This window comes from Rhineura floridana, chromosome 1 (assembly GCF_030035675.1).
Source record: "Rhineura floridana isolate rRhiFlo1 chromosome 1, rRhiFlo1.hap2, whole genome shotgun sequence".
NCBI classification, from domain to species: Eukaryota; Metazoa; Chordata; class Lepidosauria; order Squamata; family Rhineuridae; genus Rhineura; species Rhineura floridana.
The window spans coordinates 204482620-204509655 of record NC_084480.1 but is presented as its reverse complement, the minus strand read 5'-3'; the positions used below and the strand labels follow the sequence as shown (position 1 = coordinate 204509655).

The following is a 27036-nucleotide window of genomic DNA, read 5'->3' as shown; positions in this document are numbered from 1 at the left end:
TGAGTAGGAAAAGAGGAAGGCCAAACAAGAGATGGATTGATTCCATAAACCACAGACCTGAACTTACAAATCTGAACAGGGTGGTTTATAACAGATGCTATTGGAGGTCGCCGATTCATAGGGTCGCCTTAAGTCGTAATCGATCTGCAGACACTAACAATAAAGCCATATCTACTCCAAAGCAAGCATTGGAATGCCTGGGGAGGGGAAAGTAAAGGGTTCTTTTGAGTAACATTTCTTGCATTTGCTACTGAAAATGTGCAAATAAAACTATTAAAAAGAAGAAGGAAGCACTATTGGATTCAGTCGGCCTTAATAACAGATAAAAGCGGTTAGGATTGCAACCTAATTATATTACACCTACGACATATGGGTGAGGAAGAACAACAGAAATTGATGCGCATGCGCAAAAACGACACAACACCCTCGCCTCTCCCACCCAATCAACTTTTTTCTTCCGGTTTCCTCTCCCGCCCGTCCAGTTCCTATTTACAGCACCGGGTGCACTGTGTGACGTCAACAGGATATAGCGGAAGCGGAAGAACAGTTTGGTTTCTTTCCCACTGGTTGTGGGTTTCGCTTGTGGAAGTAGCGGGAGGCCAGGAATTTGTGTGTTATTATTTGGGGTTCTCCTTACTGCGTAGCGGAGGGTTTTTGGGGGCAGTGGGTGATCTGTCATCCGAGTGCCATTTAAGCTTCCTTTGTCCGTTCTCTTTCCGTTTTCTCCCTGCCAGCTCCGCCCATCATGGCAGCCACATCCAACCTGCAGGTGAGCACCTTACGCCGGGACGTTATCGCAAGTGGGAGCTGGGGGGGCTGTTTGGCAAAGCAAAGGAGGGATTGGAGGGAGAAGCTCTGTAAGGCGGCCAAAGACATCACTTAAAGCTCACCTTGATTCAATCTGTGATGGGATTTCCTGCTGCGCGAAGGGTGAGACAGATTCGTAGGTCCGTGATACCTAAACTGAGCCTCTCTGTTAAGAGGCAGTATACCTATAAGAACCATGGGAAGAAACAACAGGGTAGGCGGTGACCGCCATGCCCTTGCGGTGAGCGCCCTGAAAGCATCTCTCCGAGAACTGTGGGAAAATATCAGGTTGTTGCTGAATCAGACCACGGTCGAAGGAGTTCAGCTCAGTGTTTATGTTCTTAGGACAAGCAACACACGCGAAGAACATTTTCATTATTGCTGGGGCAAGGGCATAATCCCGATCCATGAATCTCTCATGGGGAAAATAAGCAGTTTGGTTCATGAAGTATGGGAAGCTGCCTTACACTTGTCCACAATAGCTGTAGCTCAGCTCTCTGGGCTTTCAAGCAGGGGTCTTTCCCAGCCCTACTTGGAGACGTCAGGGTTTGAGCCTGGGACCTTTTGCATATAGTCTGTCACTGAGCTAGGACCTTTGTTGTAGCAAGATGCTATATGTATCCTCTATGAGAGTAACTGCCAGAAGAGTCTGCATAGACTGGAGTTCATGCTTTTTTAAGTGTTATGGTAGTCTCTGGTATGACCATTTCTGGTCTTATTTTGTACTTTGCTCTGATATCTAATTGAAGGGGGACAGTTTTAAAAATTTATTCAAAATAAGAAAGTACACATACAGCTGTGTAGTGCAGCATCCAGTTAACACCCCCCCAAAAAGCCACACTTCATGGTATTTGCCCCTCCCCAATAATTTTCACTTTCCTTCCTCTGTACTTAACAAAATTTCTGCGTTAATCTTTCCAATCTTCATCAGCAAAGCCAAAGCATCTGGTGTTTTCATACCACTTACTGGGTCCCCTCCTTCCACTGTTATAAAGGTTCTTTTGATTTGGCTTGATTGTGAAAATTAATTGATATGAAAGATTTGTCACACTTTAGATTTGGTTTGTAGAGGAGAATCACATTTTAACCATGGTTTTAGCACCATGGTTGTATAAGCAAAACAAGTTAGTCAAATTGTGTTGGCATCACAGTCCAAAACCCATTTGTGCTGGGACGGGTGGGTTGGATTGAGCAAAGGTGACCATTTGCCAGCCCTGCTAGCCTTCACCTGCAAAATGATGCCAGTGTCACTTCACTTGTTTGGAGCAATCCTTGTACCTGCTGACCGTGAGGATATAAGTGCCACAAGCATTTTTTTTATATGAAAAGGCTCAGTTTTGAAAGCAAATCTGTGGGCAGATCCAGATTTTTTTTACCTTTGTGAAGATTTTTAAAGACTTATGGGTTGTATTTAAGTCCTACTCTGAGAAGACCAGTTGAGATTAAGGAATCTAAATTGCTTGTGTCTGTTAACTTAAATGGGTCTGCTCTGAATAGAATTAGCATTGAATACCACCATTAGTAAGTATTGGGGATTTTTTGCATGTTTAATTTACATACATTCAGAGATTGAAACTCCCAGTATGGTACATAAGCGATTTCCATCTCAGTGGGATGCATTTGCTTCCCTAGCTTGAGACCAGCACCTTCCTCCATGGCAGTTTGTGATGCATATTTGGAGTATGACAGCCAAACAGGGCTTTCCCTGATTTGGCGTGATTTCTCTGTCCTACAGCAGTCCCTTGCACTGTGTCTCACAATGTTCATGAGCCCTGCCCCCACCTTTTGGACAAGTTTTACTGAAGGCATTGGTTGCTTGCATGGAGAAGGAAGTTATGAGAATCTTCTCTTCTAATTTCTCTTCGTTAGATATCACCTTTAGCTTTGCAATTCATTGTAACTATCCCCTCAAAGAAAGGCAGCCCAGAATGCAAATAAATAAATAATCCCTGCTCTAAAATCTGTACTTTGCAAAAAGCATGTTTAACATCCAAAATCATAATGAAGAGAATAGCCTGGATCCTAAAGGAAGCAAATGGAAGAAAGTTCACAAAAGGGAAACTTCCCATCCTCTGCTCCCCCTGCAGCAGTCATAGTAGATCAATTGAAAGCAATGGACTTTTATGTTACATCAGTTAGTTGGCTATCATACTATGTCTAGTTTCACATGTTTGTTTCTGCTGGTAATGTGTAAATCATGCCCAAGAGATGTTGTCACACAGAGAAATGAGTCAAAAAGTGATTCTGTTGCTTTTAATTGTAATGTGATACCTGCTTTCTTCTATTGTACTGCAAATAGGTGATGATCCAAATAATTGCAAAACTAGTTCTAAGTATCCCAAGGGGCTTTGTTTCTCAAGCAGTAGTCTCTATTCCATGTGGCAAATATTTAACTGAGAAAAGTTTCAAAAGCCATTTGTGATTCTGTAGGGGGAGGGTGTGTTAGGAGAGGGCGTCAAAATTCTCACCTTGAGCACACAGATCCTTGGGTGAAAAGTGTAATTGTAACTGTAAAAAATGATGCTATTTTATTTTTGTGTGTGTTTTTTTTAAGTTGGACATTATTTCCGTGAAATCTGTATCACGGAAGTACTTTTAGACACTGAAAGTGACTTAACTGTCAGCGAGTAATGAAACAATTTTGACTCAAAATGGGTGCATTCCCATGTCACGGTGAGCCATGGTTGATGGTGTACTGTGTAAATGGAGATTGCTCCTCACCATTAGGGAGTAGGAGCAAGAAATCACAGTCCATAGCTCAGTATTACATCTGAAGTGGGAATCGTAGTTTGTTTTGGTCCAAGGGAGGTACGGACACGAGAATGGGCCTTTTCAGTGGTGTCCTCCCAGCTTATGGAATGCTCTTCCCAGAGAGGCATGTTTGGTGCCATCACTATCTGTCTTTAAGTGCCAGGCAAAAACATTCCTCTTCTCCCAGGCATTCTACTCTTAATTTTTGGAAGGTTTTTGGAGGCCTTTTGACGTTGCAGCCTCTTTTGGGTAAGGGTTGTTCCACCATCTTGTCCATGTATTGTCCTTTTAAAAAAAATGTTTTTATTTGTTTTATATTGGTTTTAATCTTTCTATTGTATGTCACTTTGGATTCATTTTTATGAAGAAAAGTGACAAATAAATAAATAAAATAAACAATGCATGATGCCAAGGCATATTTTTGGCTTACCTAGCAAGGAGGAGAGAGCTATACAATCACAGTAAACCATGACATGCTAACACAGCCAGTATAAAACCTCTTGACTATTTCAAAATGATGTCATTTCAGCATCTAATATAGTTCTGTTTTCTTGCATTCCTATATAGGACGTTTTTAGGGAGTACTTGCCTAATAGTATTAACCTTAATCATATTATCTTTTTCTAATAGAAAGCAATAGACCTTGCTAGCAAGGCAGCACAAGAAGATAAAGCAGGAAACTTTGAAGAAGCCCTCCGCCTGTATCAACATGCTGTACAGTATTTTCTTCATGTAGTCAAATGTAAGGATTGCTACACTAAATATAAGTGGCTTGAGTTTTTTATTATTTTAAACATTCCTTCAAATTCTTGGATGTTACACTAGTAGTTTCCAAATTATATGTTATGATCTTACTAATGACATTTTTAACTTACATGCATGAGTTCCCATACTCCTGGCAGACACTATTGGGGACAGCAGCTTGTTTGGGGGGGGGGTCCTAACTTTCTTTGGTAGGAAAATTACCTTCCTAACCAGGCAGAACATTCCAACTCAGGGGGAACTGGTGGAAGGAGTGCAAGTACAAGAGGAGCCAGCAGGAAGGTCTGCGGAATCCATTTGCCCTTTGGAAACCTCCGGGCTGGCTGAATGCCGGCTCAGTCGGCAGCTGTACGAAGGGACCAGAAAGTAAAAGCCATCTCCCACGAATACCCCTACTGGGGAGTAAGTACTGTCCATTGACTTCCATTGCAATTATTTTCTTAGATGACCTTTTTCATGACCTAATTTTTGCCTGGATCAGGACCTGCAGAAACACTCCGAACACAAGTTGGATGTGGCCTAAGTCCTCCCCCAGGCCCTCCTCCAACACTCCCCCCAAATACCCCCTTTTCAGGCCTTCCACTTGCTCCCCTTCCTCCGGACTGGGCTAAGCCAGCTGGATGCCGGCTCCACTGTGGCTGAGCCAGGATGAGGGGCTTCTGCTGAGCTGGGACCCCGCCATATCCAACTCCCCTTAGCCTGGTGTAAATAGCAGCTGGATTGTGCCCAAAGACAATAAACTGAATAAATAGTGTACCTTATTTAAAGCTTTTTGTGTTTTCACACTGACTTGTTTTAAGGCTTAAGTGAAGCTGCATGCTCTGTAAATGTGTAGCACAAGTCTGAAACCCTGATGTTACAGTTCACAAAAAATCAAATGTTCCCATTTAAGAGCAGATAATAGCCACAACGTTGACTTCAGTTTACTGTAATGCATGTATGTCAATTCTCAGGATGCTGATTTGAAGCGTACCTTGTAGAGATATAACATAGAATTTGGATTGTTGGATGGGGAAGAGAGAATTAAAGAGATGGGATCTGATTATCAATGAGAGTAAATGGCCAAGGGAAGCCCCAGATGTAGAGAATGGATCCTTCCAAAGCAGTGCTTAGGTTACCAAAATAATTGGAGGAAGGAATGCAGGCAGGACACAAGCTAAGCTGATAAGCAGTAGCAAAAAAATTGAGGAGGCTGTGGAAATAAGGAAGACAAAGGAATGAATAAATAAGGAATGAAGAAAAGTGAATGTTCTAGCTCCATTAAAAGGGGTTGGAGTATCTGACCAATAATCTGATTGCTGGGACCCTGTAGATACCCAAAGCCTGTGCATCTCTGTAGGAATCTAGGAAATTGTCTGGCATTGTTTCACTAGGAGATTCTACGGATTCCTCTTGTTCACTTATTTCACAAGGAAGATATTTAAACCAAGATACATACAAAGTCATTTCATTTCCATTTCTATTTTATTTGTTCATTTTTATTGGACCTTATTAACTTGTCTAGGTTTGTAATGAGTAGTTGCAGGCCAGCTCCAGACACTCTTAGATGAGACCGATTATCTGGATCCATTTCAGTCGGGTTTCAGGCCTGGTTTTGGCATGGAAACAGCCTTGGTTGCCCTGTATGATGACCTCTGTCAGGAGAGAGACAGGGGGAGTGTTGATTCTCCTTGATCTCTCAGCGGCTTTCGATACCATCAACCATGGTATCCTTCTGGGAAGACTGGCTGAGTTGAGAGTGGTAGAGACTGCACGGTGGTGGTACTGCTCCTACTTGGCGGGTCGGCTCCAGAAGGTGGTGCTTGGGGAACGTTGCTCAGCACCCTGGATTCTCCAGTATGGGGTTCTGCAGGGGTCAGTTCTGTCCCCCATGCTGTTCAACATCTATATGAAACTGTTGGGTTCGGTCATCCGGAGTTTTGGAGTGTGTTGCCATCAGTATGCTGATGACACGCAGCTCTATTTCTTCTTTTCATCTTCTTCAGGTGAGGCTGTCAATTTGCTGAACCGGTGCCTGGCTGCGACACTGGACTGGATGAGGGCTAATAAACTGAGGCTCAATAAAAACAAGACTGAGGTGCTGTTAGTGGGTGGTTCTTCTGACCAGATGGTGGGTGTCCAACCTGTCCTGGATGGGGTTGCACTCCCCCAATGGAGCAGGTCCGTAGCTTGGGGGTTCTCCTAGAACCACCTCTGTCACTTGAGGCTCAGGTAGCCTCGGTGGCACGGAGTGCCTTCTACCAACTTCGGTTGGTGGCCCAGCTACGTCCCTATCTGGACAGGGATAACCTGGCTTCAGTTGTCCATGCTCTGGTAACCTCCAAGTTAGATTACTGCAGTACACTCTATGTGGGGCTGCCTTTGAAGACAGTTCGGAAACTGCAGCTTGTGCAAAATGCAGCAGCCAGATTGGTAACAGGGACCAGATGGTTCGAACATATAAAACCGATTCTGGCCCTCTTGCAATGGCTGCCTGTATGTTTCCGAGCTCGATTCAAAGTGCTGGTTTTAACCTATAAAGCCTTAATGGCTTGGGACCACAAAACCTGATGGAATGCCTCTCCCAACACAAACCTACCTGTACACTACACTCAACATCAAAGGCTCTCCTCCGGGTGCCTACTCCAAGGGAAGCTGGGAGGCTGGCAACAAGGGAGAGGGCTTTCTCAATGGTGGCCCCCAATTATGGAATGATTTCCCTGACGAGGTGTGCCTGGCGCCAACACGGTTATCTTTGTGGCGCCAGGTCAAGACATTCCTCTTCTCCCAGGCATTTTAGCATGTGTTTTTAAATTGTTTTTTTTAAAAATGTGTTTTTTAAATTTGTGTATTTGTTTTTAATGTTTTCAATTGTTGTAAACCGCCCAGAGAGCTTTGACTATTGGGCAGTATATAAATGCAATAAATAATAATAATTGTAATAACCTCATTTTGAATAAAAAAGAGTTTCCTGAAGCTTGAAATCAGGCATATAGAAACATAAGAACAGCCCTGCTGGATCAGGCCGAAGGCCCATCTAGTCTGGCATTCTGTCCTCTCAGTGGCCAACCACTGCCTGTGAGATGCCCGTAAGCAGGACTTGAGTGCAACAGCTCCCGATATTCAGAGGTATATTTCCTTCAACAGCGAGGTAGAACACAGCCATCATGGCTAGTAGCCACTGATAGCCTTATCCTCTATGAATTTGTCTAATCTTCTTTGATTAGCTATTTCATATTTGAGTTCTTTAAGAATTCTAGGGTGGATGCCATTCAGATCCGTGATTTCTCAGTTTTTATTTTTCTATAAGGCCTAGAACTCGTGTCTTTTGTCAGCACTTATTTGTCTTTTTTTTCAAACTCCCTTTCTATGAAAGGCATGTTCTTATTATGTATGATTTTACTTCTTAAAGAGTATCTTACCTTGCTCTGTCTTAACTGACTATCATTTAAGAAGATGAATTGGTGGAAGGTAGTGTGAAAATTACAAAGTCTGAGTTAAATTTAACTCTTTATTAAATGTAAATGTGCAGCCTTCAAGTCGATCCTGACTTATGGCGACCCTATGAATAGGGTTTTCATGAGGCCGAGAGGCAGTGACTGGCCCAAGGTCACCCAGTGAGCTTCGTAGCTATGTGGGGATTTGAACCCTAGTCTCCCAGGTTGTAGACCAACACCTTAACCACTACACCACACTGGCTCTTCATTCATAGTAATTATGAGCCAATAAAATGCTCCTGTAGGAATTAATTCATAATTTGCTAACAGCTCCCTGATTAGTGGTAGATTACCATTTTTGCCATCTTGAAATACTGATAGAAAGGGACTGGGTTTTTAAAGGATTTATTACTAATGAATTAGAGCAGTAAATGGGACTCTGAAAGGGTTTGAAATCTGTTAGAGGACTGACCACCAGTCTTCTTGAAATGGAAGATCCGTGGCCATATTTGGAAACTGAATCTGTCACCTGGGGCAAGTCAACTAAGTTCAAAACTGTTCAGACTCATTGCCTCAGAAGAAATTGCTTTCTTACTTTTTTAATGCTAAATGCGTCAAAAGTAAGCAACTGGAGAAGGTAATGTGACTATAATTTTTTGTTACTTGAAGGGAGGAAGGGATTGGGAGTGCTAATTATGTTTCTTTGTTTTGATGTAAATGTTAAGTTTTTTTAAAGGCCGTAACCTTGTCTATATTGTGAAACAAAATAATTTCTCATTCTCAGATGAAGCACAGGGTGACAAAGCAAAACAGAGCATCAGAGCAAAATGTACTGAGTATTTGGACAGAGCAGAAAAGCTGAAGGAATATTTGAAAAAGAAAGAAAAAGCTCCCCTCAAACCAGTGAAAGAATCTGGTTCAGCTGACGAAAAGGGGTATGTTAGCTTCATTTGTTCCAACATTTTCCAAGTTTGTTTAGTGCTTTTAGTGGTGGTAGAGCATTGCATGAAAAACACTATTCTGAGACGTGCTCTTACTGATGATTTTACAGCTTTATTAGCACACCTATATTGGTTGCTAAAAGTAGATCCCAGATTATGATATTTTTACTGAGGATTATGACATATTTACTGAATGTTCAGATGTTACGTTCGAGGGCAGCCTTTCCCAATCTGGTGCCCTACAGATGTTGTGGACTACGACTCGCATTACCCCAGCCAGACATGGCCAGTGGTCATGGATGATAGAAATGGTATCTCTTTTAAGCATCCATTCTTTCTAGGGACAAAAGAAGCGATCAGGAAGATACTGTGTTCAAATAGCTATTTTTCAACCCACTTCACTCGTTACTTTCTTCCCATTTTAAGGGTAAAGATGCTGAAGTCAATTACTAGGTGGGTAGCTCCACCTGGAAATAACGTTTAATGAATTAGGCTGTTCTTTCCTGCAGCAACAGTTTTCTGTGCTGTAACCATAGACATTCTCACTGAAAAGCAAGTTCAGGTAAAATTTCTGGGACTTGCCTTCCACAGTATGTTGACACCTGGGGGTTTCAGGGACTGTTGTTTGCTGGCACATTTTCTGTATCTCTCTTGGTCAAAGCTCTGCTCCTTTTTATTTTGTGTTCCATGGAGAGGGTAATGAAAAATTACCATGGGCCAGAATCTTGACTAATGAGCTTTTGTAGGTGGATGTTATGAGAAAAATCTTTCTTATAACATCCACCTTACAAAAATACTATTGTTCCATTAATCTTTTGACAATAATATTCTCTATGGTTTTTGAAGTTCCAGTATGCGTGTTCTGGGGGAAGAGTCTTTTCATTAAAAATAATGTCATTTTTTTATTCTTGGCTAGAAGAGTCTGCCTGTTTCAGTTGTGCATTTTTTAAACTTTTACTCAAATTAGGAATGATAGTGATGGGGAAGGAGAATCCGATGATCCAGAGAAAAAGAAGCTACAGAACCAGCTCCAAGGTAGCCTTACATCAAGCTTACATGTCTTGATAAAGACTTTTTATCAAGTGATCATGGCAAGAGTTGCAAGATAATTTTGATACCTATTAACTAGAAGTTTCTGTCAGCCTAATAATGGGGTGAATATTACAGTTAAAATGAGGGGAGTCCAAATCTACCTCCTTTCGTCTTCTTTTTAGCTGATAGCAGCCATTGTGTTCCCTTCCTCTGCTGTTTCTCTAACATAATTTTCTTCTCTCTCACTGCTTCATCCCAACCATTTGAGATCCTCTTACTCTGAGGAAGATGATGTCATAGTGCTACATAACTAATTGAATTTGATTGCTTAGCATTGCCACTGAGAGTAAACAAAACAGAACTGGTCCTCCAGGGCAGAGGCAATCAGTTCATATTCCATTTCTTCCAGCGTTACGCTGCGAGGACAGTTTCCTTACCTCTGCAGAGCAAGGAAACAAAGTGTCAGTCCCAGTCTTTCTGCCCTACAAAGGGTAATGACCCTACTTGTGTAGCACAGTTTGGGTGAAGATAGGGTGCTCAGCATTGTAGGATTATCTTCCCTTGCATTGCACAATGGGCAAACACTAATCAAAATCATATTCCAGTTTAAAGAAAATGTAAACATTCAGATACCTTCAACCATTGTAGTCTGTTAAGTGAAATACGATGGTACCAATCTGTACTAGGTTGAGATTAGATTAGGTTCTCTGCTACCAAGATGAGCTTAATGAGTTTCCATGTAAATTTAAATTTTACAAATACGAGTTCATGAAGAAGCCTCTTCTTTTGTAAATGTTAGACTAGGAATTAGTAGGGTGCTACTTCAGTAGCTATATTTACTGTTATTTTTGAAACTGGTGAAGAATGGACTTAAAAATGATAGTGGCTCATTTCTTGATGGTTTAGGGAAGCTACTCTAGAAATAATTTTTCAATTCTTTATATAGATGATGATGCTTTTATCAGCTCCAACTTGGGTGTTAAATAGTTGTTTGATTTTATTCAAGCTATTTTTATGAATTGTGAGGATTTCATCCCTAATAAATGAATTTCATAGGTGCCATTGTCATGGAGCGACCAAATGTCAAGTGGAATGATGTTGCTGGCTTAGAAGGAGCAAAAGAAGCTCTTAAAGAAGCAGTAATATTGCCTATTAAATTTCCTCATCTTTTTACAGGTAAAACCAATTGTCAATAATTGGTGTTTTGTTTGATATGTATATATTGTCTTTCAATGACAAAATCCTAACATGCTTGGGCTGTAAGAGGTGCCTGTAATGGCAAGCTGCCCTGCTTAAGCATCTGCACGTGGATATCCTGAACTTTCAGCTGATCAGCAAACAGCTGGGCAGTGGCCAAGAGGGGGGCTGCTCCTTACCTCTTCAAGGCACTCCAAGGTCTTTGAGTTGGCCTCTTGCCTTTCCTATTGGGGCAGGGCTTCAGAGAGGGTTGGGTCCTTGGGTATGTCTCTGGCATACTGGATGAGAAGGCTTCACCGGCTGGATCTAGCTAGTGGTTCCCCACCCATAGTCTAGAATATGAAAAGTATTTACTAATTATTGTTCTCTGAATTTATTTTTGTTTCTTAGTCGCTCAGGTATTGTAGCATAGGAAGCTGCCTTATACGGAGTCAGGCCATTGGTCCATCTAGCTCATTATTTTCTGTACTGACCGGCAGCAGTTCTCTAGGGTTTCAGGCAGGAGTCTCTCTCAACCCTACCTGGAGATGCACCTGGGTCTTTCTACATGCAAGGCAGGTGCTCTACCATTGAGCTACGGCCCTTTCAGTATAATTTTAATATGCAACCTAAATGTACTTTCTTCTTGATATAAGCTCATACCAGAAAGTTACAAATGTTTATTGTTATCTCTGAAATGTCACCATCTGATTACAGCTAACCAAGCTGTAACAAAGATATACGTGTGTGAGGTTGTGTATCCCACTCTTTAGTTCTAGCACTTTCCTGACAGTTTACAAAAGAGATGCTAAAACAATCAACGTAGGGCCAATATGCAGTCACTAAAATGCAGCAAAGCAGGATACACCAGCATCAGTAAAACAAATAAAGCAACATTATAAAAAGCTTGGGTAAATAAAAAGAACTTTGCCTTACACTAGAATGATACAAGGTCTGGCAAAAGGCAAGCTTCCCTGGGAAGAGCATTCCAAAGAGAGGGCACCACTATTGAAAAGGCCTTTACATTAGTTGTCACCTGACTAACCCTGGAGACAGAGACACTTGGAGAATCACCATGGAGGAAGGTTTTATTTATTTAAGTGAATTTATGTACCACTTGATTGTAAAAAGCAAACCTCTGAGCCATTTGAAACCTCTAAGATCTTGGCATTTGAGCAACCCCATGTGGGAATATGTAGTCCTTAAAATGCCTGGGTTCCAAGCTCTGTAGGGCTTTAATGAGTAAGACCAGCAGTCAATAATGTTTTAGCTTTGCAAAAAAGTTACATGTTGCCAGTCCCAGTTAACAACGTAGCAGCTGTATTTTGGACCAGTTGAAATTTATGAGTAGTCTTCAAAGGGAGCCTCACATAAAATGCATTGCAGTAGTCCCATCTGGATGTTATCAAAACATGGATAACTTTCCAAGAGTAGGCACTGCTCGCATACCAGCCTCATGTGGTACATGAGTTGGACATTCAGTGCTAAGGCCAATTTTGAACTCTCTGTACACCTGCCTGCGTGTTTAGGCTTCCATAAGTAGGGAATCTGGTTCTGAGTTGGCAGTAGTGGGCCGTAGACTAAGAGTGTGACTTTTTCAACATACAAACAAAAAGGTTGCATCAGAATTAGTAACTTGTTTAATTTTTTCTGGTACAATCCTGTGAGTAACTGTTGGCAGGAATCTTGTTTCCTGCTGAGAGGATTATATGCGTGTGCCTCCATAGGGATAATTCCAAAGTCCCACTTGTAGAAGTAAAACAAATTAAATTAAATATAATAAAAGCAGGAAGTGATCCTCTCAATTATGTCACAAGTGATTATTCAGAAGGACTTTATCTCGTGCCATTCTCAATTCCAAACTTGAATAGGCTATTCCACAAGCAATACTTTTTCTTACTAATTTTTGTTTAACTAATTTTATTTTTCTTAGGGAAGAGAACTCCCTGGAGAGGTATCCTTCTGTTTGGGCCACCAGGAACAGGAAAATCCTACTTGGCAAAAGCTGTTGCAACAGAAGCTAACAATTCTACGTTCTTCTCTGTATCTTCTTCTGATCTTGTCTCAAAATGGTTGGGGGAGAGTGAAAAGTAAGTAGTAAGACTATAAATGGTGGAAGTTTCCAATCCTTAAAGCTCAGGGCTACTCAGGTGACCCTTGAATGAGAACCAAGGGGTAAGGTTACCATAGTCTATTATAACAAGTGCTTTTCCTGTGTTAGACAAAATATATTGTCTACTAAAGCTCCTGCAGATGCTTAAATCTTTAATGTTCCTTCTATTGAATGTTTTAATTTTAGGACAGGACCATAGAATATGGAGTAATCCTGCATTGTTAGCTTTGCATCTCCAGCAAACATCCAATGCAGAGTTATAAATATGGCTAACGCTGCAATCCAATACACACTTACCTGGGAGTAAGTCCCTTTGAACCCAGTGGAGCTTACTTCTGAGTAGACATGAATTGGATTGCAGCCTAAGTCTTTTGGTGATCAGGTACCATCTAAACATAACTTCATACAAGTTTTCCTTAAGATTTACACTGATTGTGAAATGTGGTACATGTCTTTAAATCCACTTCCCTGTTTCTAAAGAGATGTGATAACCCACGTGTCTCTCTCATTTAGTCTGATGCACAATGGATGTTAATTCGGTACAAAGGAGAATCATATATATAATTTGTGGGTTTGTGAGTAGATACAAGTTCAAACTCCATTAGGTCTCTTAGGGTACTATATTTATTCTGCGACTTACATATGAATTTTCTAAATTGGAGATATTGAAAGAAATAAGAGCAAGCCCCTTGCATTTCATTAAGAATATGATTATATGATCTTACTACATATTCTAGATACCAGCTTTTAACTTGATTGTTAATTTTTCCCCATAAATCAATATTCCCCAAAGCATGACAGTCATGCTCTTCTTCGTTATAGGTCAAGGTTGTTAATAGGGATAAATTTGGACTTAATTTGGTTCTAAAATTATTCCAAATAGTGAAAATGGCTTTGACACACTGGTTAGATTTTGAAAGTTCCGTATCTGCTCAAGCAGATGTCAGTAAGTATTATTAAGATGCTATGATTGCAAATATGACACACTGGGTTGATTCTGATTGCTCAAAAGTAATGGAATAAGAAACATTTTCTGTCGACTTGAAAAATATGTTATGGTACACTGCTCAAAGCAGATAAGTGCAAGACCTCTTTTATCAATACTATTGACATAACTTTAAAATTGACCCTGGCTTTCTTATTGTTCCAGACAAAAGCATCAATTAATTTTTGCCAGTTGTTAACAATGTCTGGAACAACAAGAAGAGGAATGTTTAAGAGGAGAAACAAAAATGTTGGCAGAATTATCATTTTAACCTAGGCAATTTTGCCCATCCATTATATTGTTATTTTAGACCAGTAGTGGATTTCTGTCTTCTGACAGCAATTTTTTATTATTGTAAATAGCTACTTGGTTAAGATAGGAAGAGATTAAAATAACCAAATATCTAAAGGGTATTCTAACCTGAGTTTGAATTAGATCTTTTGTTTGCTGGTTCATATTAAGTCACATCCATTCTGGTTTAGTATAATTTACTTTATATCCAGAAACCTTACTCAAGTTACCAAGCAGAGAAAGAATTTTTGGAAAAGTTAGAGAAGGATTCTTAACAATTAAAGCTACGTCATCTGTATAAAAAGTAATTTTCATATCCTTTCCTCCACTTTTAAGCCCTCAGTGTCTTTTGAAGCCCTAAAGGCTTCATTGAGAAGTTCAATAAATATTGCAAATAAAAATGGGGGGAGAGATGCATGTTGAAAGAGGACACATAACTTTTTAACTTCTTAGTAGTATTGGATTAAATGCATAGGCCAGCTGCCCATTTTGAAGGGAGGAAGCCTGCCAGTTTCAGATAGATAAATGCAGCTGTTTTATACAAGACGAGTCTTTAAAGTATGAGGGGGAAGGAATTTGCTCGTACCTGATAGTGTTTGGGGGCAATTTTTATGAAAATGACACACATCATCAAAGTACTCCTAGCTTAAATAATCTGCAGAATTTCAGAATGATGGCTGCAGGTGTTAAGGAGTTATGATAAAAAGCAGTTGAGGGGTTATTTTTTTTTTCTGTTCAATTGACATGAACTGACATTTCCCCCCAAAGCACTGTGATTGGAAATAAAGGAGAGACCTGGTCGGAAACTACAGATGTCAGTCAGAAAACTTAACCCCCTCCTCCCCACCTGACATTTTCTTTTTATGGAGAGCTTGGAAAGAGCAAATATCATCTTTATTAACAAACAGTCTGAGACTGCACACTCTGAATCTCTGAGGTGGATCTGAGGGTTTGAGACTAGCCCAATTCACTTTGAGTTGCTTTGAGAAAGGCCTGCTTCATCTCAGACAAAACCTGAGCAGCTGTCAAGTGGCCCAGTTTGGTTCTGGATTTAGGCTTTGTCGAGAGCAGATACATACCCCTAATAGGGGACTGCAGTACCAGCCAAACCTGTAGATTCCAGACTAACGGTTGACTACATCATCTTGAAACTGTAATAATCTACAGTGCAATGTGCTACTTCTGTAATTCATGTTTCTCTATAATGTAACTACCAAGAGTGGTGTTCTTCAGCTGCATAATATTACAAAGATTCCTGAAATTCTAATTACTGAGCAGTCTTATGAAGTTTCTGATCAATGGGGAGATGGTCAAGAACTGACAAACTTGCATTTTAATTTGTCAAAACTGTTATGAAGTAATTGGATGACAGGCATTTCTCATATGAAGTACATAGTTATAAATGTTTTGGAATGCAATCACCCACAGAAGATAAATATCTAAGAACTCTACTTAATCTTGGGGAAAGTGATATGCTGCCATGTTACTGTACAGTCTGTTCTCCTGTAATGTAACTTAAATTGTTCCACAGGCTAGTGAAGAATCTATTCCAACTTGCCAGAGAAAACAAGCCTTCAATTATCTTCATTGATGAAATCGATTCTCTCTGTGGCTCCAGAAGTGAAAATGAAAGTGAGGCTGCTAGACGAATTAAAACAGAGTTTCTAGTCCAGATGCAAGGTAAGATTATTGTCTTTCTGGACATGGTTAGTTAAAGTAATGTGACCTATATAATATTATGGCCTGTGACCTAACATGCGTCAGTCTGTCTAGGATAATCCGTGGAGATAAACGTTTATGATGCTTTAAATATACTAAACTCAGTGTTATTCATTCTCCATGCTATATATCGCCTAGACTTTATGTCATTATAGTCACTGATTAAATTCACCTATTCTGATTAGGAGTTGGAACAGACAATGAAGGAATTTTGGTTCTGGGAGCTACTAACATACCTTGGGTTCTAGATTCTGCCATCAGAAGAAGGTAAGGTATAATAACAAACAAATTCATTGTTTTCCCATGGCTTGGTCCCAATGGCACTGCTTTCAGTAGAGTTAGAGGATTACTTGTCCACCTCTAGTATAGTAACCCCTCCCTGCTGGTGCCAGCAACACATTCTGGCCCAAGAACTTGCACAGCAGCATCATATCAATATCGAAAGATGGTGGGTGGCATAATATTACATTTTTTTTAATAGAAAGGGGTGGACAGTTTTGTTCCACTGTATGCACAGAATACTTCTGTTAACCTATGATGGCATCAGTTACTGAGAGGGGGATGGGTAAGGCAGTGGGGAGCTTGGCACTGTGCGTCATCACAGCCAATCTGAAGTTGCACCTCTAGCAAGCTTCCTACTGCCTTGCCCCTCTCCCTTTCAGTAACCGGCAGCAGTGCGCAGTGTTGGGAAGCAGGGACAGCAAAGCAGCCCCACCCACACAGCCCTACTGGCACTAGTTGTTTGTGTTCCTGCAGCTACACAGTTTTATGGGATTGCACTGCCAAATGTTAGATTCATTGGCCTGGCTCACACATTATGCTAAGCCAAATAGTGTCAGTGTGAACGTGGAAGCTCCAGTAGAGGAGACTGCAGCCTTTTGCTCCTCCCCTGTCATTCTGTGGAGCTAAGCCATGGCTTGGCTTAGTGTGTTCTCTGAATCCAGGCTCATGGTTTAGCTCTCTCCAAGCTAACCAGACGTTATAATTAAGGTTTATCCCATGGTTTACAGCTTGCAGTTGGTCTGGGAGAGCTAACTCTCAACAGGGTGTAGTCATCTGGGTTTCTGGGGGTCGTAGACCTGGGACTTTTTGGGGAGCAGGGTCCCAGTCAGGTCCCTATGTGTGAGCCAATCAGCATGTAAAGGGAGCATGTTAGCCACTGAAAAAAATCCTTGCCCTTTCATGCTGATTGTAGCCAATCAAGAGTGAAAGGAGGAGGTAGTCAGCCACTGAGAAGACTCTTCTCAGCACCTAACACACAGCCTCCCCTTTCATTGGCTCCTAGGGGCATCTTTTGTAGTGGACTCACAAGATGACAGGGAGAGCAGGGGAAAAGGGCTTGGCTGTGAGGGGGTGTGGCATGACTATCATGAAGGGACCCTGCATTTAGGAATTTGTCACTACACTACTGACCCTCAAGCCTGGATTCAAATAACATACTAAGCCAAAAATTGGCCAGGAAGAAGCATACCAGCTATGATCTCTTCTCTAGGAGCCCATGTGTTCATGCTAACTCATGCTTTGCTTTATTGTGATGTGTGAACCAAGCCATTGTAAATAAAAAGTTTGGTCAACCTGCTAATAGAAAGGTTAGAAGTGATTTTGTCATATCATTTTGTTGCATAATAATAAATAATAATCAAGCCTCAAGAATCACTTTGCAGGCTGAACCTATTAGCTTGTTTTGGTTGTAACATTCCATAGTTTATTAAATGGAATGAGCACTGGGCCCATACACCCTTTCCTCTAAGCAGATATTAAATGAACAATTTCCTGTTTCAGATATAATGTGAAACCGATTTAAAGAGACCAGAAGAGATCCACCAGAGCAGAGTGTAAGGGGTGGGTGGGTTTGTGGGCCTAGCACTTGTTGCCAGTTTATGGCTTATTAAAGCTAGGAATGTTATATCCAAAGCACTTATACTGGATCAGAAAAAAAATATTGTATTGCTGTCTTACTGTATCTGATAACATGGTATTACTTGTTATGTTTGTTGTTATTATCACATGATTTACTTATGTTAGTGGGGAGAGCGGGACAGCTGTGTTGAGGCATTATTCTACTTATCAGTTAAAAGTATTTTAACAATTTATAACTCAAAGCATTAAAAATGTGCTGGTGCTATGGGAAATCTTAAGACCTTAACCTTAAATAGAAATGGACAATTTTCAGAAATGTTGAATTCATAGGTGCATATATCCCTTTTTAGATAGAAATTTAGGTGGGGAAAGGAAACATATGGAATATTTCTTTATCAACTGTAAACATTTTTGCTTTAAGAACATAAATAATTTAGTACATAGACAAACAATATAAATGTACAATATTTGTTTTATGGAATATTAAAATACAAATGCCTGAATTTTATTCAGGCTACAGATAACTTACTTTTTCTCCCCTCTGGCCTTTATAGCTCTAGACTAGGAAATAATTTTCAGTCATGAGCAAAGAAAAATAATTGAATAATTCAAAAGGACCCGAATTCTAATACTTGTTTTCAAAACTCCTGCAGTGCTGAGCAGTTTTCCAGTGTGGATGATAATGTTTCACATCTTTCATTTCATGGCTGGATTTTCAAAAAGTGCAAAATAAGGATAGCTTTTTTTCTATCTAGCTCTGCTAGAAAAATAAATCTGAAACTGCAAGAAATCTGTTATGGGTATGGATGAGTGTTGCTGTTTGTGATTTTTCTAATAAGGTTTGAGAAGCGCATTTATATTCCCTTACCTGAGGATCATGCAAGAGCGGCAATGTTCAAGCTTCACCTTGGGTCTACCCCAAACTCCTTGACCGAATCAGATTATCGAGAGCTGGGAAAGCGAACTGATGGCTACTCAGGTGCTGATATAAGCATAATAGTACGAGATGCCCTAATGCAACCTGTTAGGAAAGTTCAGTCAGCCACACACTTTAAAAAAGTGAGTAACTTGACCTTCTAACTTCTTTTTTGTACATTCATCAGAGGTCAACCAAATATTTGTCGTCATTGGGGCCCCACTGCAGAATCTTGTTCTACTAGACCATGAGCTACTTCTCTGAAACATAGCACAAAATTAGGGGGAAATCTCCTGTTCCTCTTTCTCTGCTCTAAAATGAGAGCTGGGGAAGAGATGGAAGGAAACAAACCACTACCCAAAACAGTTCAGCTTGCTGTGCCTCTGCACCTGACAGATGCTCTGAGCTCCCATTGGGGAGAGGGAAGCCCACATGCCTGTGTCTTCCCTCTCCAGCTGTGAGCTGAAGACAGGAGGTGTAGGCTGTTCTTCTCGTTAAGCTCCAAGTTCAAAGGAAGCCTTGTACTTGCCTTGCTCGTCACATGGCAGGAGGTGGGGGGAAGTGAGATAATAAAACCTTGAGACTCATTCTTTGGAAGTTAAGTGCAGTACTTTTGAATTCAATGGTTGCGTTGTAACTGAGCTGTATTTCACTGTGGGTTTCTGTGTATCCTGACGTAGCAATTGATCTGGATGCTGTCAAGTGACGACAGTAGGGCCTGTTCAGGATCCAGTGGATTCAGGGGCCAGCTGAGCCCCTCCTTTTCCTACCCCCACATTGCCCTGTTTGATGGCTTTCCACAGGCTACTGCTACTGGGAAGCCCACTGGTTGTACTTCCACCCACCCACAATTTTGATGGGCAGAATGTGGAGCTCCATGCTGACACACCCAAGTTCAGTGAATGGCTTTGCACCCTCGGAGTCAAAATATGGGAGGAAGCAGATCAAACAAAAAATATTATTGGCAGGTCCTCTTGCCAAAACATCAGAAGTTTCTGTGCAGTTGGATGGATTTCTGTTTGTCAAGAGAAGTTTCTTGTTTAAAATTAAGTGACTGTTTTCTAGCTCTCCACAGAATGGGTTATCCTTGACAATTCTTCAAACATACTGTATCCTGAATCTGCCCCATCACAAGAATTTAACAAAGAACACAGGATGTGCTAGTCATTATGATATGAAAGCATTTATACCTCTCCTCCTGCCTATAACGATTTTATCTGCTAGAAAATTCACATGCTTCCTGAACCGTGCTGATCAGGGTTTTTTTGGCAAGTGTGGTAAAAGTCAAGTCTAAAGTATTATGTAGTGCCACTCTAAGGCTCACTATAGTACTTACGCAGCCTGCCTTTCGCTTGATGTGGTTTTGGATCTAAAGTTGGGGGGTGGGAGGAGCAGGAGTATAAGCATAATTATGCCATTAGAATGGTTGGGGGATTATCTCGCTCACATCCAAGCTTGCTACAAAGACACATTTCCTTTGGCACATGTGCTACAGGCTGTCATTCATGCTCTAGAAATACACAGTGTAAAAAACCCCAAAACCTCTTGGTTCACTAATTTCTCCTGTTTCTGTCAATGATAAACTAAACAAGTTTTCCCTTGATATTGATCTTGTTTGTCAGTACCTCTGAATGTGTTTACTCTTGCTGCTAAGAAATGTTGCTTCTTCCAAAGGTGAAAGGACCATCACTGTCTGATCCAAATGTTCTAGTTGATCTGTTCACACCATGCTCTCCAGGAGAACCAAGTGCAATTGAAATGACGTGGATGGATCTGCCAGGGGATAAACTACTGGAGCCTGTTGTTTCCATGGTCAGTTTTTGTTTTGCTCTGGATATTTTGTCCGTGGACTGTTGTATCAAAGGTCACAGATTTATAATTAAGTCAGTGCCCTGTTTCTCCTATTAATAAATACTTGATAAATCCTGATGGATTATAGTGATGGGTGTGCTATATTGCGAAGTACACTTGCTCAAGAGTTGTATCCCCCCTTCATGCCAATTTTCTCCAGTCAGACTGAGCTCCTCCCTATTGTATTTTGCCATCCTAGAATACACAAATATCTTGTCCTTCTCTGTGTGCAAGTATATGCAAGAACTGTTTGTCCTCGCATGCAGACCTATCCTAAGCCTTGCTGCACTGACGCACATCCTTTTTGTTGACCCTTCGTGCTTTAGGGATCAAATTATTAGGATGTGAGTATTCCTCAGAAAGATACTGAAAGTGAAAAGTTGTAGTATCTCTTCACTGCCTTGCATTAAATACTTGAAAAATGGCACTCAGAATAAATTGTATATAAAAATGTAAATGTACTGCCTTCAAGTTGATTCCGCCTTATGGCGACCCTAGGGCTTTCATGAGGCTGAGAGGCAGTGACTGGCCCAAGGTCACCCAGTGAGCTTCATGGCTATGTGGGGATTTGAACCTGGTCTCCCAGATCGTAGTCCAACACCCTTAACCACTACGCCACACTGGCTCTCTTAAAGGTAAATGTGTCCCCGCAGTTGTAGTGCGAGTCGTTTCCGACTCTTAGGGTGACGTCTTGCGACGTTTACTAGGCAGACCGTATATATGGGGTGGGATTGCCAGTTCCTTCCCCGGCCTTTCTTTACCCCCCAGCGTAGGCCGGGTACTCATTTTACCGACCATGGATGGATGGAAGGCTGAGTGGACCTCGACCCCTGTTACTGGAGATTCAACTTCCTCCTTCCATTGGAATCGAACTCCGGCCGTGAGCAGAGCTTCGGCTGCATTACTGCTGCTTACCACTCTGCTGCTTTCCTTTGAAGTTGAACCACTACTGCAAAATACAGTGCCTCCCATAACTGTTACTGTCATAAAACCTCCAAAAACTGGAGACGGATTATGCAAAGTGGCACTATATTGACTGACAAAGCTGGTGAGTGCCTTAGTATGAGACATGAACTGTTTATTGTTAGACATTTTAATTATACGCTTCAGCTTAACAAAACCACTGCGTATAATTATGTATTTAATCTCCTCTCTTGCCTCTTCCCAATGCAAGTTTAAATTAATGAAGAAGCAGTGCACAGAATCAGTCTAAGCACTGATTTTCCACTTTATATTTTAGTTGAAGCTCCAATACGCCTCCACCACTTTATTAAGGGCATTCATATGTATAAAACAAAATCAAAACAGCTTGCACACGAATAGTATTGTCTAATGCTGAGAGGAAAGATCTGTTTTGGTTTTGGCTAGTGGATTTTTGCCTCCCTTTCCAGCTTAAACCCATTCCATTTCATAAACTGTTTTTGAAATTACCCCCCCCCCTCTTCAAAGGCAGTTTGCCATTTGGCATATTTAACAAACTTTACCCTAAAAAGGGGTTAAAAATGAAATCTGACTTGACTTCAGTCATGTATTCTTCAAGAGGAAAATTCATTGAATTCCAAGCATTAGTTGCGGCTCTTGACTGCAATAGTTTGCAATCAAATTATTCTTAATTGATTCTATGGCAGCAGCGTTATAGTAACAAACAAAAATTGAGGCCCCAATGTTATGGCAACTATCTTATTGGTAGTAATGTAATGACAAGCCAAACTGTGGCTTACCATAAACAAACAAGCGTGTTGGTTCCCAGAGAGAGAACCATAAATGCTTTGCCCCTTCTTGACAAACCTAGGTCATGGTTTGTCTGTCCTGTGACCTTACAGATGCTGTTGGGCTCTAACTGCCATCAGTCCCAATCATCATGCCCATGACCAGGGATGATAGGAATTGTAGTCCAGCGACATCTGGAAAGCCTCAGATGAGACACTCCACAAGTCCATGATCAACATTGGATGCAACCTTGTGTTTTTTACTAGCTGCCATTTCTCTCTGCTCACAGCTGATTTTATTATTAACATTACTTGCTTGGTTTGAATTCTTTTTATTGTTAGCAGCCTTTTATGGGCATTTTTTATGGAAAGGCAAGGCATAAATTTAAAAAATAGGGCTTGGAGGAGATCTCCTGAACTCCAAAAGAGTACAAGAGCTCAAAAAACTCATTGCTGATTCTAAATAGCAGGATGTTTTGTTTTGTCTTTCAACTCTGATATAAAGGTTTCACACCAATGTAGGGTTCACTGGCCAGTTCATTTGCCCAAGGAGCTTTTTAACTTCCCTTGACCTTTTCTTTCTCAAAAGAATGTCAGTAAGTTCAAAATATGAATTGAATGTAATTGAAGTCCAGTAACAGCAATGTGTCCAGTGGAGCAAGGGCCAAGAGAAATTAAACTTGCTTATGTCCATAAGACTTAACTTGTTCTTCATTTCCTAAACTTTTATTTTATAGCAACTATATGGCAGATGTTTCTGCACTTACACAGTTTTGTAAATCTGCTGCTTTGCAAAATGCTCATGGTTCTGGCCTGGTACTACATGCATCAAATAGTAATGAACTTTAAGAAAATTATGTATGTGGTTTTAAAGGAACTCTTGTGTTAATGAAAAGGTTTAAGGGCTCTTTGTTGGTTAACTAAAAATTAACGAAGTGCATGCTTAAAAGATAAATAAGATAAATATAATAGTGTGCGTTCTTTCTTTTAACTTGCACTGTCACTTATCCTTGAGCCTTCAGGATGCATTGGCTATTAATATAGTATATCACTTGGGAGTCAAAACTAATTAACTTGGCCCTGTTCCTTGATGAGGCTTCCTAGCAATAGCATGCTTTGAATGGGCAAATAATATTTCACAGGTCAGCAACAGTGGAATTGCAGTGATTCTGCCATGTCAAGAACTGGTGTAACATAGTGACTATGAGAGGGAGCTGTAATCTGGTTACCACATAATGAATTTGTTTGGCCATACTGTTAGCCCCTTTGCAATATGAGGACAGTACTGAACTGTTTGACAAGGCTGTTCTAATGATTATGTGTCAACTACTTTGAATACTGAATGTGCTGAATAAATACTATATACTATAAATAAATACGATGTGTTGTTTAACTGTAGAACCTTTTCTCTTGTACTATTTCTCAACCCTTGGAGTATGTGAAGAAGTATTCATTCATTTTCATATTCATTATGTTTTATTTATTATTTGATTTATATCACTCCCTTCCTCCCAGTAGGAGCCCAGGGCAGCATTATGTTTTGTCACTTCCTGTAGCCCGGATGTCATCCTGCTAACACTTTTAATAGACACTTATTCAGGGCAGATTCTGCTGTTGAACCGGTCAATTAACTTCCTAGGAAATTAGAAAATATCTCCCAGGGAAGTCTGTGTCATCAGTTACTATTATAGGAATGACATTCTTGCCTCCAACAGTGTTTCTAAAACCTGAGTTTGAGCCTCCAAAAACATATCCATATCACAGATTAGGTATTTTCTCTGCAGATGGAGAGCTAAAAAGACTGCCTTTCAACAACTGTCTTTTCATTTCTAATTTGAAAGACTGGGCTTTCATTTAAAGCACTGATCAAATGTTAATAATGGGATTTGTAAAATGTAAAATGTTTCATTCCCCACTATAAATGGTTGGTTTATGCAATAAAGGGGTTCTTTGGATATTCTCAAAATACAGACATGCGCTCTGTCTCGTGCGCTTCTTCCCTGGCTCCCTTCACCTTAAATACCTGAATCTCCTCTATCCATATATACTAGTGGTTTTGAATCATCTAGGGTGAGACAGGTCCTTACACTTATCTCTCTGTGTGGTTAGGGGAACAGGAAAGAAGCCTCTGTAGAGGTGACAGGAAGAGGTGACAGAACAGCCACAGAACGTCCATAACTCTGGCTACATAAATCAATGAGTATTAACTGGCTGCATAGCTACTTGATAGTAAGCATTATGGAAGATATTGGGGCTTACTTCTGAGTAAACATGGATAGGATCATGTCGTCATTCAAGTAGTAATTGACAATAGCATTGTGCATGAATAAGTGTTTTCTTTAACTACTTATAATTTAAAATGGGTGTGATAGCATCTAAATTTCATGGTCCTAAGTGTCATTATTTTAATTGCCCCAAAATATTCGAAGACTTTCATCTTGGCAACAGTCCCCTGACCTATTCACAAAATATATGTAAAAATGTTTAGGCTGTTGACATTTCTGTATCTTCATGACTGCTTCTTATAGTTTTTTCCCTCTGTTGTGTAAATAAGCTATGAAATTGGTGAGTATATGTTGACTTTCGTTTGAATTGTGGTGTGTGTATACAGAGAAATATTCACCTCTTGACCATTTGGTTTTTTTTCTGTGTGGCAGGCTGATATGCTAAGGTCGTTAGCCAACACAAAACCCACTGTGAATGAACAAGACCTGGAAAAACTAAAGAAGTTCACAGAAGATTTTGGACAGGAAGGCTAATCCAAAGATAACTGTGGCCCTAAATTTCTTTCTCTGGAATTCTTGCCTCTTTATTGCCAATAAATGAATCGCTCCTTCCTTTCTTTCCATGTGAACTGAAGAGCCATTTGCAAGGATCCTTGAGCCTTTATTTTATCACTTTCCAGAAATACCTATTAAATGTCTTCTTCTGAGAGCATGATACTGGGATCTTGTGGCAAAAAGAAGGAAAACGTGGTAAATATACTTTAAAATATAATGGCCCCTTTTAGTTATTGCCGTTTTTTCAGTTTAGATTTTAGGTAATTGACACTAGTCCTAGTTTATCTTCATTATAAGACTCCTGTGGGCCTGAAACAGTGGGGAATCTGACACACACACCCTCCAGATGTTGTAGGGCTCCAGCTTTTAGCAGCATGGCTGGTGGTCAGGAGTGGTCGGAGTGGTAGCCCAATGATATCTGGAGGGCTACAGGTTCCCCACCCTGGCCTAAAAAAACCAAAAAACATTAAGGAAGCAGAAGTTTGATTGCTAGGTGTTTTCAGTGTCAGTCAATTTTGTCTGTAAATTAAATGCTTCATTTGGAATTATGCAGCAGCATTTGGTAGTATATGTGGTTAAACAGGAGTTTATTATAAACAATAGCCAAGAAATTGGATTGGGAAGTGAGAAAGGAAGGATTCACATTTTTTAAAAAGGCCAGTACTTAACCGAGTACAATATTGAACTAATACTTTGTGGGGGTTTTCTGCTGTGTGGTATTCAGACAATGCCTTAAAAGCAGCAAGCATTGTTTTTAATAACACCGATAGACACCTGTCACTGTGCAATCTACCAGAAAATAGACTAAAATATAAATACTATGAAAGAACATTTCTCTCCCCCTCTGGTTTTCCTGGAACATATTCTGTTTGATGGAACATATTCTGTTTGATAAGAATCTATGGGCAAGCCTACAAACTGAGTTTTAGCAAGCCATTTGTTGAGAGAAGGTAATCCTGGACTTATTTTCAGTGAAACTTTGGGACCTAGTATGGGAGGGTCTAGTGAACATCTTTGAGGTGCCAAGGGAAGTTGATCTTATTCAAGATCTATGTCTAGCTTAGTCCAATAGCGAAGTATTCGGAAGTAGGTTGACATTTCTTTAAATACAATATAAGGGTAGCACACATGGGTTTTTTCAAAGGCCTTTGCTAAGAGTAATGCATCTTAGAGAAGAGCCTGAATGTAACTTACAACACTATAGTGTCAGCACTGCATTTGTGCCTTGTAAGTTTGCCCCAGGTATAGAAAAGTGGTAATCAATAATGTAAAACATTGCGTTATTGTTAATAGAACTGTACATTTTTGATGCTTTGTGCTTTACAAGATTTCTGAATTTATCAAGTACTGTATGATTTCCTTCTCATGGGCTTTGGTTTTCTTTTTATGTACATATTTTGTGTACTTTCTAAAATCATAGGACTGGTGGAAATTTCTTTCTGAATGAAGTAAAAAGTTGCAATACAATACTGCCTTATGTTTCTATAGTCTTTTTCCCCTTTAGGTATCTTTATATGTTAAAATATTTGTTACATTAATATATTCTGCTCATAAATACAGTTCAAATGGTATTCTGAAATGTGGTCAAAAGATATTTTTGAGAACACATGCTTGAAACTGCACTTTATTTTTTATAATTCTTTATTGCAGCTTTACATTTGCTCCACAAACATTTTTAGATCTCTAAACTCTTGTGTAAGCCTAGCATTTTTTTCACCCAGTTTCCTACAACTTGCTTCTAATACCTGCTGCGTTATACCTGCTTTCAGAAATGTACACCTTCGAAACAATTGGTGAATTTGAGACTTGGTTGTGACATGTTGAACTTCACCTGGCATTCATGTTATGATGTGTACACTCTTAAAAAATTTGGCACTACATAATAGAGATTGGTAGGTCACCAATCAAAGCTCTTCTGTCATGGTTT

The 27036-nt window shown here is 40.2% G+C and overlaps 1 protein-coding gene across 2 annotated transcripts; it reads left to right on the top strand.

The window, feature by feature from the left end:
* The first annotated feature begins 495 nt into the window (after window positions 1–495).
* On the top strand, window positions 496–26576 carry VPS4B (vacuolar protein sorting 4 homolog B). Of its 2 annotated transcripts, XM_061590418.1 has the most exons (12): window positions 502–609; window positions 735–769; window positions 4189–4300; window positions 8521–8671; window positions 9645–9712; window positions 10766–10885; window positions 12819–12975; window positions 15806–15954; window positions 16179–16260; window positions 18693–18912; window positions 20444–20581; window positions 24987–26576. In XM_061590418.1, the coding sequence occupies exons 2-12, from the start codon at window positions 746–748 to the stop codon at window positions 25086–25088; spliced, it is 1323 nt and encodes a 440-aa protein (XP_061446402.1). In that variant the 5' UTR covers window positions 502–609; window positions 735–745; the 3' UTR covers window positions 25089–26576. The 2 variants fall into 2 exon arrangements, with proteins under 2 accessions (XP_061446397.1, XP_061446402.1); XM_061590413.1 differs by having other exon boundaries at window positions 496–769.
* Window positions 26577–27036: the final 460 nt, after the last annotated feature.

What these genes read in the sequence shown, in the direction of transcription:
- VPS4B (XM_061590413.1), top strand. Translation starts at nt 746, where the DNA reads ATGGCAGCCACATCCAACCTGCAG. An exon ending in TTTTCTTCATGTAGTCAAAT is followed by an intron (nt 4,301 to 8,520) that starts GTAAGGATTGCT and finishes TCTCATTCTCAG; the next exon opens with ATGAAGCACAGGGTGACAAA. An exon ending in GCTACAGAACCAGCTCCAAG is followed by an intron (nt 9,713 to 10,765) that starts GTAGCCTTACAT and finishes TGAATTTCATAG; the next exon opens with GTGCCATTGTCATGGAGCGA.